Source organism: Odocoileus virginianus, chromosome 28 (genome assembly GCF_023699985.2).
Source record: "Odocoileus virginianus isolate 20LAN1187 ecotype Illinois chromosome 28, Ovbor_1.2, whole genome shotgun sequence".
Taxonomy (NCBI): Eukaryota; Metazoa; Chordata; class Mammalia; order Artiodactyla; family Cervidae; genus Odocoileus; species Odocoileus virginianus.
Window position 1 is genome coordinate 44,175,582 of NC_069701.1, and position 14,055 is coordinate 44,189,636.

General features: G+C 69.4%; 1 protein-coding gene across 10 annotated transcripts in view; it reads right to left on the bottom strand.

The window, feature by feature from the left end:
• Positions 1 to 14,018, bottom strand: part of TSPAN4 (tetraspanin 4) — a 16,899-nt gene extending 2,881 nt beyond the window's left edge. Inside the window, exons 1-5 of one of the 10 annotated variants that reach the window (XM_070457917.1) lie at positions 12,716 to 13,269; positions 9,376 to 9,467; positions 6,965 to 7,044; positions 324 to 515; positions 23 to 97 (exon numbers count right to left, since the gene is read on the bottom strand). In XM_070457917.1, coding sequence (XP_070314018.1) covers positions 23 to 97; positions 324 to 515; positions 6,965 to 7,027 — 330 coding nt within the window. In that variant the 5' untranslated portion in view covers positions 7,028 to 7,044; positions 9,376 to 9,467; positions 12,716 to 13,269. Of the gene's footprint in view, positions 1 to 22; positions 98 to 323; positions 516 to 6,964; positions 7,386 to 9,375; positions 9,468 to 11,016; positions 11,150 to 11,820; positions 12,060 to 12,715; positions 13,270 to 13,930 lie in introns of those variants that run through there. The other 9 variants (XM_020912182.2, XM_020912179.2, XM_020912180.2 and 6 more) reach the window with 9 other exon arrangements.
• Positions 14,019 to 14,055: the final 37 nt, after the last annotated feature.

Genomic DNA, 14,055 nt, shown 5'->3' on the forward strand with positions numbered 1-14,055 from the left:
GCCCGCCGTGGGGCAGCTGTACCTTGTCAGTGTAGGCGAAGAAGAGGATGGTGATGCAGGCCTCGAGCAGGAACACCAGCAGAAGCGCCACGAAGAACTGCGGGCCAGACCACCAGCCTCAGCTGCGCGGCCCACCCGCCCCACACAGGGTCCTGGGGGGCCGAGAGGGCTGGGACAGGAGCTGGGAGGGGGTCCTGGGGGAGAGGGGAAAACAGGCCCAGTACCAGTCGAAGGGGCTCTGCCTGGCACACGTGTGGGGGTGCGTGTACATGTGCGTCCATCAGGACCACCCCCCGCCCGGCCTGCTCCCCCACTGGACTCACGGTGAGCAGAAGGCATCTGTTCTCCTTGATGGCCCCAATGCAGCCCACGAAGCCGATGGCCATCACGAAGGTGCCAGTGACAATGAGCAGGTTGGCGGCCGACAGCGATGGGAAGGAGGAGGAGAGGGTGGCGAAGTTGCCCTGCGTGGCCGCCAGCCAGATGCCCACGCCGAGGATGCCGCAGCCGCCCAGCTGGGCCGGGATGCAGAGGGGGACACGGTGAGGAGCCCACCAGGTGCCCGCTGACTGCCCGGCCTGTCGCCCGTGCCGGGTCTCCCCACGCATCATCGGCCCCAGCCGTCCCCCCGGAGGGGCCGCCCCCAAACCCACACTGGCCCGCTCCCCTGACCACTGCAGCTTTTACTGAACTTCATAATTGCTCCTTAAAAAATCGATTCAAACAGGAGGAAGAGGCAGGAGAGGCCAGGCGGTGATGAATCCAGGGAGATGCCTGGCCCTGGGGGTCGGGGGCGGGCCAGCATGGCCACGAGGGGGGGCCGCAGCCCGGCTGGGACTCTGAACCCTCGGGGACACCCCAAGATGAAACGGGAGCTCGAACCCAAGGCTGGCGGGGTCTGTTGACCATAAGGAAGTGTGTGTCTGTGTGTGTCCAGGCTGGGCAGGGTCTGCTGGCTGTAAGGAGACGTGTGTGTGTCCCCATAATGAGACCTAAGTGTGGGTACCCATAAGGAGACGTATGCGAGTGTGTGTGTATTCCCATAATGAGACGTGTGCACATGTGAGTGTATCCCCATAAGGAGACGTCTACACGCCTGTGTGCCCCACCTGTGGGAGCAGGATGACCCCCACGTGGCTGGTCCCCGCCAGGCACAGGGACAGAGCTGTCCACGGTGCTGACCGCAGGCAAGGCGGCCCTGAGGGAGCAGGGCACCCGCCCCTGCCCGGGGGCACCATCCGGGGACCCTGAAGAGGCCAGGACAGGCGCGGGTCACAGCCCTCCCACCAGCCAACGGGCAGGAAATGGGCGCCCAGGGCCACCCCAGGTCCCCGGGCTCTCCTGGGGCGCCCGTGTGAACCACACACATGGACAGGCTCCCCTGGCCTCTGCCCAGCGTCTCAGCAGAGGGGGGACTCAGGTCAGGGATGGGGGCTGCCCCCCTGGAGGAAGCTGAAGCGGGCACCCTGGTCCCACGCCTGCTCGTCCCCGCTGACTGCGCAGCACCCTTTCCCGCTCCAGGGGCTCAGCCCTAGGCCGCCGCTGGTGGGCATGCGGGGCTGCCTCTGAGCAGAGGGGAGCACCGTCCTCTAAAACCCAACAGGCAGCCAGCCGGCCCCGCCCTCGAGGTCAGTGTGGACGGCTCCATTCCGCAGGACGAGCGCCTCCGAGCCCCTGGCCCCACGGGGACCCAGGGAAGGTCATGGGAGGGCATCTGGGGGGAGCGTCCTGCAGGGCCTGGGCCCACCCGGAGGGGCGTCATCCAGGGCGGCCTCACATGCCGTGACGTGGACCCAGCCCACGACGACACCCAGACGTGTCACCCGGCCCTCCACACTCAGGCACAGACCAGTCACCAACAACAGCGCGAACGCGATGCGGGCACATGGGTAAGAAAATTACCTGTAATTGTGAAGCTGCTTCTGCGTAGGCAGCTTTTAAAACATTTTGGCAGGAAAATTACAGCCTCCGAGTACGGGGGAAACGGGCCCTCTGAGACCCAGGTGGAGAAGCAAACGCAGAAGGGCCTGGGTCCCTCCCAGGACAGGGCCGCGGGCAGCAGTGGGCAGGGGGCTCCACCCCACGCCACTGATGTCCTCCCTGCCCCTCCCCAGCCCCGCTGGGGCCCAGGAGCAGACCCCCCACGGCAGCCCCCCCGGGGTCCCCCATGCCAGCCCCGCAGTCCCCAGGGCCTCCTTGTCTCCCTCTCACACTCAGAGCGCACACGCTGCCCCCTGTGCCCAGCCTGGCATGCGCTCCCCACCTCCTGCCATCTGTCTTCTTGTCCATATTTTTGGGGACTGGCCTAGGGCTAGGCAGGTGGGGCCCCTTGGTGAGGCCCACAGGGGGCGCCAGCCCTCCAGTCACGTGGCTCGGCGTGGCAGATGGCCGGGCAGCTGGCCCAATCCTTGGAACGTGGTGGAGGGCCTGGTGCCCACAGGGGCCAAGCCTGTGTCAGAAGCCCCTCACCAGGCAGCTGGCACCATCTGGGGGGTGGGGCCGGGCACGGGGGCGGGTGTGACACCCCCCTCCCAGCCAAGAACAGCCCCAGGGGAAGGGAAGAGCCCATCCCTGTGAAGTTCACGGATGGAAAAACTTGTCCCCGGGCTAGAAAGCAGGTCTGCAGGTGCCCAGGGCGGGGGCTGGGGGCCCGAATGCCAGGGCTCGTCACCCTGGTGGGGAGCAGAAAGTCTGTGCAATGGAGGGGCTGCCCTGGCGGTGCAGCGGGGAGGACTCTGCACTTGCGGTGGAGTGGGCACACTCCCTGGTCCAGTCCGGGAGCTAGGAGCCCACGTGCCACGCAGCCAAAACAAAGAATCTGTGCAACTGACTGTAACTGTTTTCCTTAGGCTCCAGAAAGCCCCATGTCCCTCCAGGCTCTGAGACAGGGGCCGGCTCCAGCCCACCAACCCTCCTGAGGCTGGTGTCCGAGAGGAGGGGGCTGCCCTTCTGGGGCAGCTGGGGAGCAGACGGGCCGGACGTCAGCAGGGACCTAGGGCTGCACCCCTTCCACCCACACAGGCCCTGGGGCCTCTCCACTGCTCCCCGGCCCCCTTAGGGGCTGAAACCACACCTCTCTGCCCCAAACAGAGCTCCCAGGGCCCCCTGACTAACTGCTGCCACCCCCAACCCACGTGAGAAGCCACCCAGTCCCTGATCGCGGGGCTTGCGTGCCGGTGGGGCTGGGATAGGGAGACCCACCACTGCCCCCACAGGGGACCAACCCTGGGCCCCAGAGGCCTGTCTTCCAGCTGCTGGTCCCAGGGACGGGCCTCGTGCCGGACAGCCATCCTGTGGCATCCTGACCCCTGACCTGACTGGGACGGCCAAGGAGCCCGACTTCCCACACTCGCTGCCCACCCACCCTGGCTTGTGGTCGCCAGCAGCAGGACCCCCACCGCCCCGCCCCCTCCCCGCTGCAGGAAGAAAGCGGAACCAGGACACACAGCTGCCCCCAGCCCCCCAAGAAGGCCCGAGCCGAGAGCAGTCACGGGGTCTGAGGTCCACAGACCCCCACCCTGCCCCATGACCTCCAGCAGGGCCCCTCAGCCTGCCTGTTTCCCTGGTGGCAGGGGCGCTGGGGGAGGTGGTCCCAGGTCTTGGGCCCTTGGGCCCCTCTTCCAGCGCCCCAGGACACCTGGGCCAGGCCTCAGTTTGCCGCTGGTCAGAGGGGAAGACCAAGCACCCCCGGGCTGGTGGGGGACGCAGGATCCACAGAGTGGGGAAGCCCAGGCAGCAGACGACGGGAGCAGGCATGGCTCCCACCGGAGCCCCACAGGTGGGCCCAGCCCACGTTGCGGGGGAGGCGGGGCAGGGAGCGCTCCTGCCTGGACGGGGCTGGGGGACCACAGCGAAGCTGACCACACCCGGGAGCAGCTAGGCTGCAGGCTGAAGCCCAGCCAGTCACAGTAGCACCTTTGCCTTTCAGAATCAGTCCTGCCTCCACTCAGGACCACCGCCACCGCCAAGATCACCCCTAGGGCTGCAGAAACTGTCCCGGGGAGCCCTGAGCACACACCCGGAGATGGGGAGGGGCAGGGAGAGTGCCCAGGAGCTGCTCAGCCCCACCACCACCGCCTGAGCCCCGCACACAGCCCTCCTCCCCAGGGGACAGCCCTGACTAGGGGACCCTAGCCCTAGGCTGCCCACCGCCTGCACACCTGGAAGGCAGCGGTGCCCCTGGAAGGCAGTGGTGTCCCCAGAGCGGCTGTGCCTCCCCGGGAGGGCCTGGCGGCCCTGGGTGGGCAGAGAGTCTGGGGGTCGGCCGGCACCTGGGCCTCACCCTTCCCCGGTGCCCCATGCAGCCCGCCAGGGCCTTCCAGCCTCCGTCTCAGGGCGCCCCTTCGCAAGCCCCAGGGATACTATCAACGCCTGAGCCGCGTTCTTGACCCACAGGCCACACAGGACCCAGCAGATCCACACAAGGACCTGAGGCTGGAGGCCCCAGCCCGGCCCTTCCGGACCCCATCCAGGAGCCCCCAGGGAAAGTCCATCCAGCCGAGCACACTGACCTCCAGGGCCAGCCCCCTGCCCACCCTCAGCCAGGGACCCCAGGGAGGGACAGGGGCAGAGGGCACTGCTGGAGAGGCTGGCTTAGGCCCAGGAGAGTGCCCGGTGTGCGGGGTGGGCCCGGCGGGGTCTGCAGTGGAGAAGGGGGCTCCGGGGTGACTCAAAGACAAGTGTGCCCTGCCGGGCTGTGGGCAGGAGGGAGCCATGGGGCGGGAGGGGTCACTGCACACTGACGTGCAAGTGGCATTCCACCTCCCCTCAGCTTCTCCGGAGTGGGATTTCTCCCAAGTGGGAAACAGCAGGGGCAAAAATACCTCCAGTGGGGGCTCAGCACCCCCAGAGAGCAACGGTGCTGGTCCCGAGAAAGGGGAGCTCCGGCCCACCCCCTGCAGCCGTGTCAGCAGCACAAGGGGCCGACAGGGTGGGGGTCTAGCCAGCCCCTGGCCACACTCATCACCCCTGGCCTCAGCGTGTTTCCCGGGGGTCTCCCCTCCGACCCCAGACCTCCGAGGCCGCCGGACAGCAAGGCGTGGTGTGGAGGGGCCAAGCCAGTCCCCAGGCCCAGGGCGCTTGGCCGCAAAGTGTAATTGGATAATAAAGCGATTGGATTTTCTAGCTCCGGAGAGGGTCCCCGGAGCAGAGGACGGCATCCACGGCAGGCATCAGTGGAGCGTGTCCACCCTGCAGCTGGTGTGGAGGCACCTTTGGGGTTCACAGGGCAGAGACAGCTCCGCCGGGCCATTCAGGGGGCTGCCCCCCAGGCACAGGCCCCTCGAGGGCCCCCTCTCCTTCTCCAGACAAGCAGACACCCCCGTCTCCAAGGGGGCTGGAAGGGGGGGAGAAGCAGGTCCTGCTCCCCCCGGGACCTCCCCCTGCCACTGCCCACCCCCCATCCGCCCGCCACCCTTCCTGCTCACCAGTCATACAGCCACCTGCAGCCCTCTCCCGTCACACTGCCCCGGGCAGACGGACTCTGTCAGCGGCTCACCGCTCACCACACCAGTGCCTGCCGCTCCTGGCCAGTGTCCCCCGCTCCTGGCCAGTGTCCCCCGCTCCTGGCCAGTGTCCCCCACTCCTGGCCAGTGGCCTGCTCCTGGCCAGTGCCCCGCTCCTGACCAGTGTCCCCCGCTCCTGGCCAGTGTCCCCCACTTCTGGCCAGTGGCCTGCTCCTGGCCAGTGCCCCGCTCCTGGCCAGTGTCCCCCACTTCTGGCCAGTGGCCTGCTCCTGGCCAGTGCCCCGCTCCTGACCAGTGTCCCCCGCTCCTGGCCAGTGTCCCCCGCTTCTGGCCAGTGCCCTGCTCCTGGCCAGGGCCCCCCAAGGAGAAGAAGGTCGCACCCCATGCACCTGGGCAGAGCTCAGCCTCAGCCACCTCTGCGGCTCACTCCTGGCCTCTGGGAGCTTCTCAGCTCCAGCCCGGGTCCAGTCCCTCCCAGGAGCCCATTGCAGAGTATGACCCTTCAAGCGACGCCTGGGGAGGTGGGCAACTGGGGCAGGAGCCTCCCACCCTTCCCAGCAACCCACTTCTTAGGCCAGAGCCCAGGAGAGACGGGACGTGCAGCGAGGTGGTGCTTTCCGAGCCTTCAGCGGTAAGCGGAGCTCAGGCGAACGAGTCACAGTCGGCGGCCTCCTTCTGGGGTCCAGAGCCCCCGCAGGGGGGACAGCCACGCCCCCACGCTCCCACCGCGGAAGGAGAGCAGCGTGGGGAGTGAACAATGGAGCGGCCGTGACCTTGGCATCATCTCTCCACAGGCCCCGCAGCCCGGATGGTGGGCCCCAGGCCCCCCGTGCAACTGTGGCACCCCCGCAGGCGCGCCCAGCCCCCCACCTGGGTCTGGACGGCAACTCTGTCCTCCAGTGTTTGCGTTTTTCAAGGGAGGGGGCCCCCCAGAGCACCAACAGCTCTGACCCTGGACACAGGCACCTCATCTGAGCAAACCCAGCCACCTTAGATAAAGTTAGAGAAGCGCCCCGCCTGGCTGGAGGCACAGCAGAGGGGCCCGACAGTTCTCCCGCTGGCCCCCAGCCCCTGTCCCGCCCAGGAGCCGGTCCAGCAGAGGGCTCACCCTCCCATCCCCAGCCGCCGCCCCCCAGCCCCTCTGCAAGTGCGCTCCCCGGAGCCAGGAAGGCCGGTCTGCTGGGGAGGCTGTGCCCTCGAAGAGCGAGGGCGCGGCGGAGGGGAAGGAGCCAGCGGCCCAGCAGACGGCAGGCGCAGGGCCCCACGCCACCGCGCGGCAGGGGCGGGACACGTCCGGTCTCAGCAGGAGACAGAGCGGTGGGGACGCAGGGCGGCCGCCCAGGGTGCAGACTCGGTGGACCCCAGCAGTACCGGAACCCCCAGGAGCCGCGCCGCCCTGGCCCCAGCGACCCCAGGCACACCCCCAGCCAGCGTCCCGAGTGTCCCCTCCCCCCTCCCGCCCCCAGCGGAAGCGGAGACCCGGGCCCGCCATCACTCACCCAGAAGAGCAGGTTGAAGGCAAACATGAGGTACTTGACGCCCTGCAGGCAACCGCGCGCCATGCTGCAGCGCTTCAGCTCTAGGAGGAAGATGAAGGACAGGTCCAGATAGAAGACCACGTACTTGTTGCCCTTGGGCGACGTGTAGCGAGCCTGGGCCGCCTTGGGGCCGGGGCTGGCGTGCAGGCCGAAGAAGGGGCCGCCGTGCGCGAAGCCCGGCTCCTTGCCCGGCGGCGACGGGCTGCGCCGGTAGGTGGACTCGTCCGTACTCGAGCGGCGCATCGCGCGGGGCCGCCGGGCTCCCCGCCCCGGCCCGCGGGGACACCCGGCGCGCCGCTCCTCTCGGACCCGCGGCTGGCCGCGGACACCTGCCCGCGCGCCGCAGCCCGGCCGGCCCTGCCCGCGCGGACCCAGCCCCGCCGCTCCGGCAGCCCCGCCCGGCGCCGGCCAATCGCAGCCCCGGCCCGCCCCCGGCCCGCCCCGCGCGGACCCCGCCCCCGGCGCGTCCCGCCCGCCGCTCCTCCGCCCGAACCCCGCCCGCCCGCAGAGCGCCGGAGCGGGCTGGGGGCGCGGGGCCCGGCAGCTCCCAGCCCCGGCGCGACGCCCCGGGCATGCCCGGAAGCCGCAGCGCGCCGAGACCCCGCTGGCGGCCGGGCTCGGCGGCCTCCGACAGCATGCGAAATGCAACGCGCTTTGCAGATGAGGGGTGACCCACTTGCTGTCTGGGGACGACGGGGGGCAACTCCGGTCCTCCGCCCAGATCGAGGCAGCGCAGGGGGCGCAGCCCGAACACACCCAGGGTGCACAAGAGGCCCACCCACCCCGGGCCAGCGAGGCCCTGGGTCAGCCTGGGGACCCAAGCCGGGGGCGGTCCCAGGAGAGCAGGCAGAGGGGCGACTGGAAAGACAAGCCTCTGGGAGGGGCCGGGGCAGGAGAAGAAGCCGGGAGGGCGCTCTGGGGCCCCCGGGGCGCTGGGAGGGTGGTCACCCTGCCAGGCAGGAGCGGAGGTGTTCAGACTGAGGGCGCCAGACACAGGGGCGCAGGAGTCATCACTGGGCCCAAGGCAGGCCAGAGACTCCAGGTCCCGAGCCCACGGGACCCCTCTGTCCCTGCCCTGGTCCTGTCTTCCGGGCATGTGCAACGTGCAGTCACACAGGACCCCTCGCGGGTGGAACACGCTGCTGCCACTGCCTTGAGAGTCTCCGTAATCTCTGACCAAGGTGCCCTGACCGTCACGTTGCACCGGCCCCTCGCGGCAGCACACTCACACTCCAAAGCCCCTTGCACAGAGGCTTTGCGCCTGTGCTGCTGCGGGCAGGCGGGACAGACGCCCCTCCACTGCACCCCCACAGCCCACCCCACTGGTGGACGCCCTGGGTGTGGAGGGAAGACCCCCGCCCGAGGCCCAGATGCCCCCTCCCCTCCGCCTGCAGCCCCCCTCCTCCCCTCGGTTCATCAGGGGGCCCAGCCCCAGGGAGGATGGTGCCACAGGCAGGGAAGCCCCCCGTCCTGGACTGGGTCTACCTGGTCACCAAGGCCACCCAGGGCAGCACCACCCACCCTGGACAGATGGTCCAGGAAGCTGAAGTCGAAAGAGGGAAGGACTCGCCCAAGGTCAGCAGAACTCAGAGGGAAGGAAGGCACGGGGGAGGGGAGGGGGAAGGGAGAAAAAGTTGGGGGGGTAGGCGACAAAGTCAGACTGAAGAGGCCGAGCCTGAGCCCTGCTGGGCCCGGGAAGGGACACACAGCCGACCAGGGCCCAGTGGCCACGCGAGCTGTGGAAGCTGCCCACGCAGGCTCTGCAGAGACTGCTGGCCGCAGCTCCAGAGGCAGCAAGTGGCAGTGGTGACCCCTGAAGATCCTGGGGGCCCCCAGCAGCCTCTGGTCACCTCCCCCTTGCCCCAACTCTGCCAGCCCACACGCCTGAGCCAGGGACAGCCCCTCGGGGCCCTGAGAGCAGGCGGGCTGAAGCCTTCCCGCCACCCCTCAGCCCACTGCAAGGATGGCTGGCTCCCGCACGGGGCCCAGCACCCAGCGTGCCCTCTCCCCTGCCTCACTCAGCCAACACCATGCCAACGCCCCAGGACTCCTGAAAACCCTGTCCAGTTTCTAAAACCCTGCTCCGGTCCACCCTCCACCCTGGTGAGCCGCTGAGCCTGAGCTGAGATTCACCCAGGAGACAACCAAGGATGCCGGGGTCAGCGGGAACGCAGATGTGAGCACAAGGTCGCCGCCAGCCCCTGGACCCCCATCCCCAATGTCCAGCAGTTCCCCCAGCAGCGGGACCCCAGCGACACATGCCAACAGGGTCACACCGGGCTGGCTTAGTCCTGGTCTGTCCAAGGAATAGGAGAGCCTCCGCCAGCGAGGCCCTTGGGCCAGGCATGGTGGAGCCGCCCCGCCTGCCCTACCTGGCTTGCCGGGGAAGAAGGTGGGCGGTGCCCGATGGCCCTGAGGGCCAGGGAGCCAGCAGGCAAGCAGTCACCAAGGCCAAAGCCGCAGCCTATGGAGGGAAGACAGGCGGAGTGGAGGCCACACTGCGCCTCATTCCAGCCTCCACGGGGTCTCTGCACCCGGGGCGGGGTCCCTGCGGGGACAGAGGGCCAGCTGGGGGCAGGGGGTGGTATGCTCAGACTCACGGCCTGGCCCCGGGGCTGCCTCCCGACCCTCTGAGGTGCCTAGAGGCACAAGCGTGACCATGTGGGTACATGCACGGGGAATACACGTGGTCAGCAGACTGAAGGCCATCCAGCCCCCGGCAGCCCTGCAGCCCGGAGCCCCGCCTGAGGGTCCACGTCCCCCAGGGCCCTGCACCCCGCGCCCTCCCGCTTCCCAGAGACGGATGCCCTGAGCCCCCAGCCTCCCCGCGGAGCCAGCCAGCAATGAGTCACGAGGCCCATTAATCTGCCCTTAATGGACTCACACGGAGCAGGGGACTCGGTCACCATTACCAGCCAGGGATTGCAGGGGAGGAGGGCCAGGGTCACACTCCGCCCCCCTATGCCTGACCCCTCGGACAGGGGCTCCCTGCAGCCCGGCGGGGGCGGGGGGGAGGGGCTGGTGGTCTTTCCAGCAGCTGGCAGCAGACAGCAGAGGCTCATGCGCCTCCCACCCCCCTGTCCACTCAAGCGACCCCTGCCCCTGCCCACCCCCACATCCACTCCCTCCCGGGCCACCCTCTGCTGCGTGTCCTCTCAAACCCACACCTGCGGCAGACACGAAGCACCGAGCGGGTGGAAGCCTGGCAACCTGAGACCTGTCCCCTCACTCGGGGTGGCCAGCACCCACCGCTGAGAAAGGAGGCACCCGGACCAGGCCCGGGACCCCACCCCCGCCTCAGCGACCCCTGTGCCCCCGCGCCCGGGGAGGACGCGTCCAAGGAGGGGTTCAGGCCCAGAAGCACGGAGGGCAGGGGCACGAGGGGGGCCCCCCACCGTGTTCTCTGATGAGCCCCTCCCAGGAGCTCACAGCAACGCTGCAGACACTGAAACCCATGCCCCCCGCCCCCCACTCCCAGGCCTGAGGCCGCCTTCACAGCCACACCCCCCAAACCTGGGCTCAGCAGGTGGCCTCCCAGCCAGACCCTGGGGGCAACTCCACCCGCACCCCTCCCAGCCGCCGGCCCCCCTAGACCCCCACCCAGGGCAGCCCTGGGACCCTCCACAGGTGACCGCCATGCCCCTCCGTGAATCCAGGGCCTCACCCTCATCCCGGGCAGCCCAGACTCAAGCCTGCAGTCGGGGGGGGGGGGGGGGGGCAGCTGTGGGGCCAAACAGGACTGGACAGGACCCGGCTGCCCCCGCCACCTCACCCAGCCCGGCCTCCTCCTCCAAGAAGCCTCCTGCCCCCGGCTTGCTCTGGGCCGCCTCTGTGCGCAGGACCCCACAGGCCATGATGCCCAGAATAACACGCAGACCAGGCAATTGGGATGGGGCGGACACAAGAAGCCCAAGACAGCCCTAGCCCAGCCTGCCAGCCCTGGGCTGGGCCTCTGGGACTCTCTGGGGCCCAGAACTGGGGGTAGGAGGAAACCCGGAAGGGTGGGCACCTACCTGGCCAGACCGAGGCCCAACTCAGAGAAGGACCTTCCCGAACACCGAAAGTGCTGGCCCGGCGGCCTCGGAGGCCTGGGGTGGACGGGCCCCAGCGGAGCCCGCGAGCGCGTTCACAGCTCAGGGTGCAGAGCCTAGCGGCCGCCCAGCACAAGCCCCCAGGTTGCCGGCTCCGAGGCGGCTGCGAGGAGCCAGGAGGCCCCGCCAACACAAACAGGCCTGCGGAGCCGGCCTTCCTGCTGCCGCTTCAGCCCCCGGCCCCGGGGGAGGGGCGTGCAAGCATCCAGGCCCACAGGCTCTCCTCCCCCTGGGCTGGAAGACACTGCCTCCAGGAAAGGGGTCCCCGTGGAAGAGGCCACCCAGGGGCCTCCAGCACTTCCCCAGGCCCATGAGGCCAACCCCGAGCTCAGGACCCTCCCACCACCCTGGGGCCTGGCAGCCCCCTTCCCCACCTGGGCACTGACACTCCAGCCCAGCAGGCCCCCTACACACCAGTGCCTACAGGGAGCCCCATGCATGGCCGAGTGGGCCATCCTCAAGGGCCCAGCCCGTCCACGGTCACTAGGTTGCACATCTGGCCTGCAAACACCGCCTGGTACCCCAGTCCCTGGGGCCCAGAGGGCCACTGCGGGTGCAGCAGGTGGGCGAATACCCCATCAAACCCCAACAAGGTATCCACGCACCCCACTCACCACACCGCCCCCCACGTGTGAGCACAGCCTACCCAGAGCAGCCAGAGCTCAGATGCTCAAGGCTGAGCTGGGACCCCCGCCCCTCCAGCTGGATGGCCTCCAGTCTCCCCACCTCACAGAAGGGGAGGCCAAGGCTGTGGTCCAGGATGGGGCGCAGGGTCAGCTGCCTCCCGGGCAGCTCTGTCTCCCAGGTGGCATTTCCAGGACAACACCCAGGCCACAGGGTCTCAGCAGCTGAAGTTTGGATCATGGGTTTCCTCTTGTCCCCCGCCTGCCCTGAAGTGACCCTCCTCTGGCAGGAAGCAGGGAGCACGGGTTCCAGACCACATGTGAGCACCACCCTCCCACCCTGTGCCCCTGCCTCTGGGGAAAGGACCCCGCCTCCTCGGAAACCCAGGGCCTCACTCTCCCTGCCCATCTCCAGGCCAGCCCGGGGTCTGGGCCACATCTGCGCTCACCCCCAGGGCCCCCGTCACAGGCCTGTCCCACCCCTCCACGCCCCAACCAGTGCGCCGGGCCTCTGGGTCGCTCTCTGCCCCTGCCCACCCTGAGGACAGCTGGACTACGCCCAGCCTGCCCCCTCAGCATACACAGGGGACGGAGAAGGCCCAGCAGGGGAGAAGGCTGAGGTGAGGCCCCCCAGGGTCCTCAGGTCCAGCCTGGCCAGGCCTGAGCCAGGGCGGAGTGGGCATGGAGGCCAAGTGCCCCAAGGAGCCTCTGAGCACATGTGTGCTGGTGGCCGGTGCCACCACGCTGCTCAGCAAGCCCCTCCTGGGAAACCAGGGAGCTGCAGGGAGGAGTCCCCCGCCAAATCCACACGCAGTTCTCAGAATTTCAGGAATGTCAACTTGGCTCTCCGTCCCCTCAGTCTCTGGGAGTAAACAACCGCTGGGCCAGAGCGGGGTGCGGTGGACCAGGGGCCCCTCCCCCAGGAAGCCCACGCGCACCCACCCCTGCTCCAGAAGAGCCCCCCGCCTGGCACCCCAGACCCCGCCTGTCCCCCTCACCTCTGCAGACGCAGCCGCCTCTACACCCGAGCCTGGGTCCACCCCAGGCCGCTGTGACTCAAGGCCCCATCCCAGCCGGGGACAGGATGTGCGTCCAGTCAGCCTGGGAAGGGGGGGCAGGCAGGGCAGGGAAGTGGCTTCTGCTCGTGGCTCCGCACGTGCCAGGGTGCGGGACAGCGAACACCACTGGGGCAGGCGGCCAGGGCCAAACTCCAGACTGGCAGAAGCGCTGGCCAGCCTCCCAAGGACCCCAGGACCTCCACCTCCCTGCCCCTCGCCTACAGCCAGAGTCCACCACCCACCCCAGGAGGACTCTGAGCTGACACCTGGGACCCAACACGGGCCCACCTGCCCCAACCAGACACTCTCACGCCCCAGGCCAGCAAACCTGAGGAGACCCTGCCTAGATGCCTGGATCACAGGCGCCACCGTGCCTAGGCCACCCTCCTCAGCCCAAAGCCCGCCTCCTCCAGGGAGCCTTCCTTGCTTCTCAGTGCGCACGGCCCTCCCCCAGCCCCCAGTCACAGGATCAGGGGGCTCAACTCTCGCCACTTCCGGAGACACAGCCCCCACCCACCCCACCCCCGCTCCCTTTAAACCCCACCGCCTCCAGCTCCCACAGCTTCTGTCCCGCAGGGACGGCCTCCGGCCTCAGCCTGGGGTCCCTTCGCCGGCGTCTGCCCGGCTCCCTCTTCAAGTCTCAGCTCAAAAGACACCCCGAGCGCCGTCCCGACCCTCAGAGCCGGCGCTCCCGGGTCACAGGCGCCCGCCTCGGCCGAGCGCGGACTGGGGCCTGGGCCGCCAGCGCCTCCCCCGGGAAGAAGCAGGAGGGGGGCCAAGCTGACCGCGGCGCTGGCCAGAGTCCCCCACTGGCTGGGTCGCCCCGCGCCCGCCCGCCGCCAGGGATACGGGCAGCTACCGGGCCGGGACCGTTACTGTGCGGGCGACCCGGCCAGGCGGCGACCTCGAGGGTCCCTCGGACTCTGCACAGAGACCCCCGAGTGCCCGCGGGCAGCGGCTCCAGGCGAAGAGGCCGCCCCTGCCTGGCCCCTCTTGGCCACTCTCAGCGCCCCAGACCCCGCTCGCAACTTGTTGCTGAGACGCGGCTCTGCACTCGGGGCCCCAATTCGCGCGGGTCCGGCTCGGGCGCGGGCAGCGGGCAGCGGGCAGCGTGCCCTGCAGCACTCCGTCCGCGTCCCGGCGGGGGCGCTGTACCTGCCTAGCGCCCGCCGCGCGACGTCAGTCAGCCGGGCACGAGGAACGCGAACGCCGCCGCCGGGCCCTTGCGGCTCCGCTCGGACGCCGTAGGCCGGGACGTACCAAAGCGCGGGCGGGTGGCT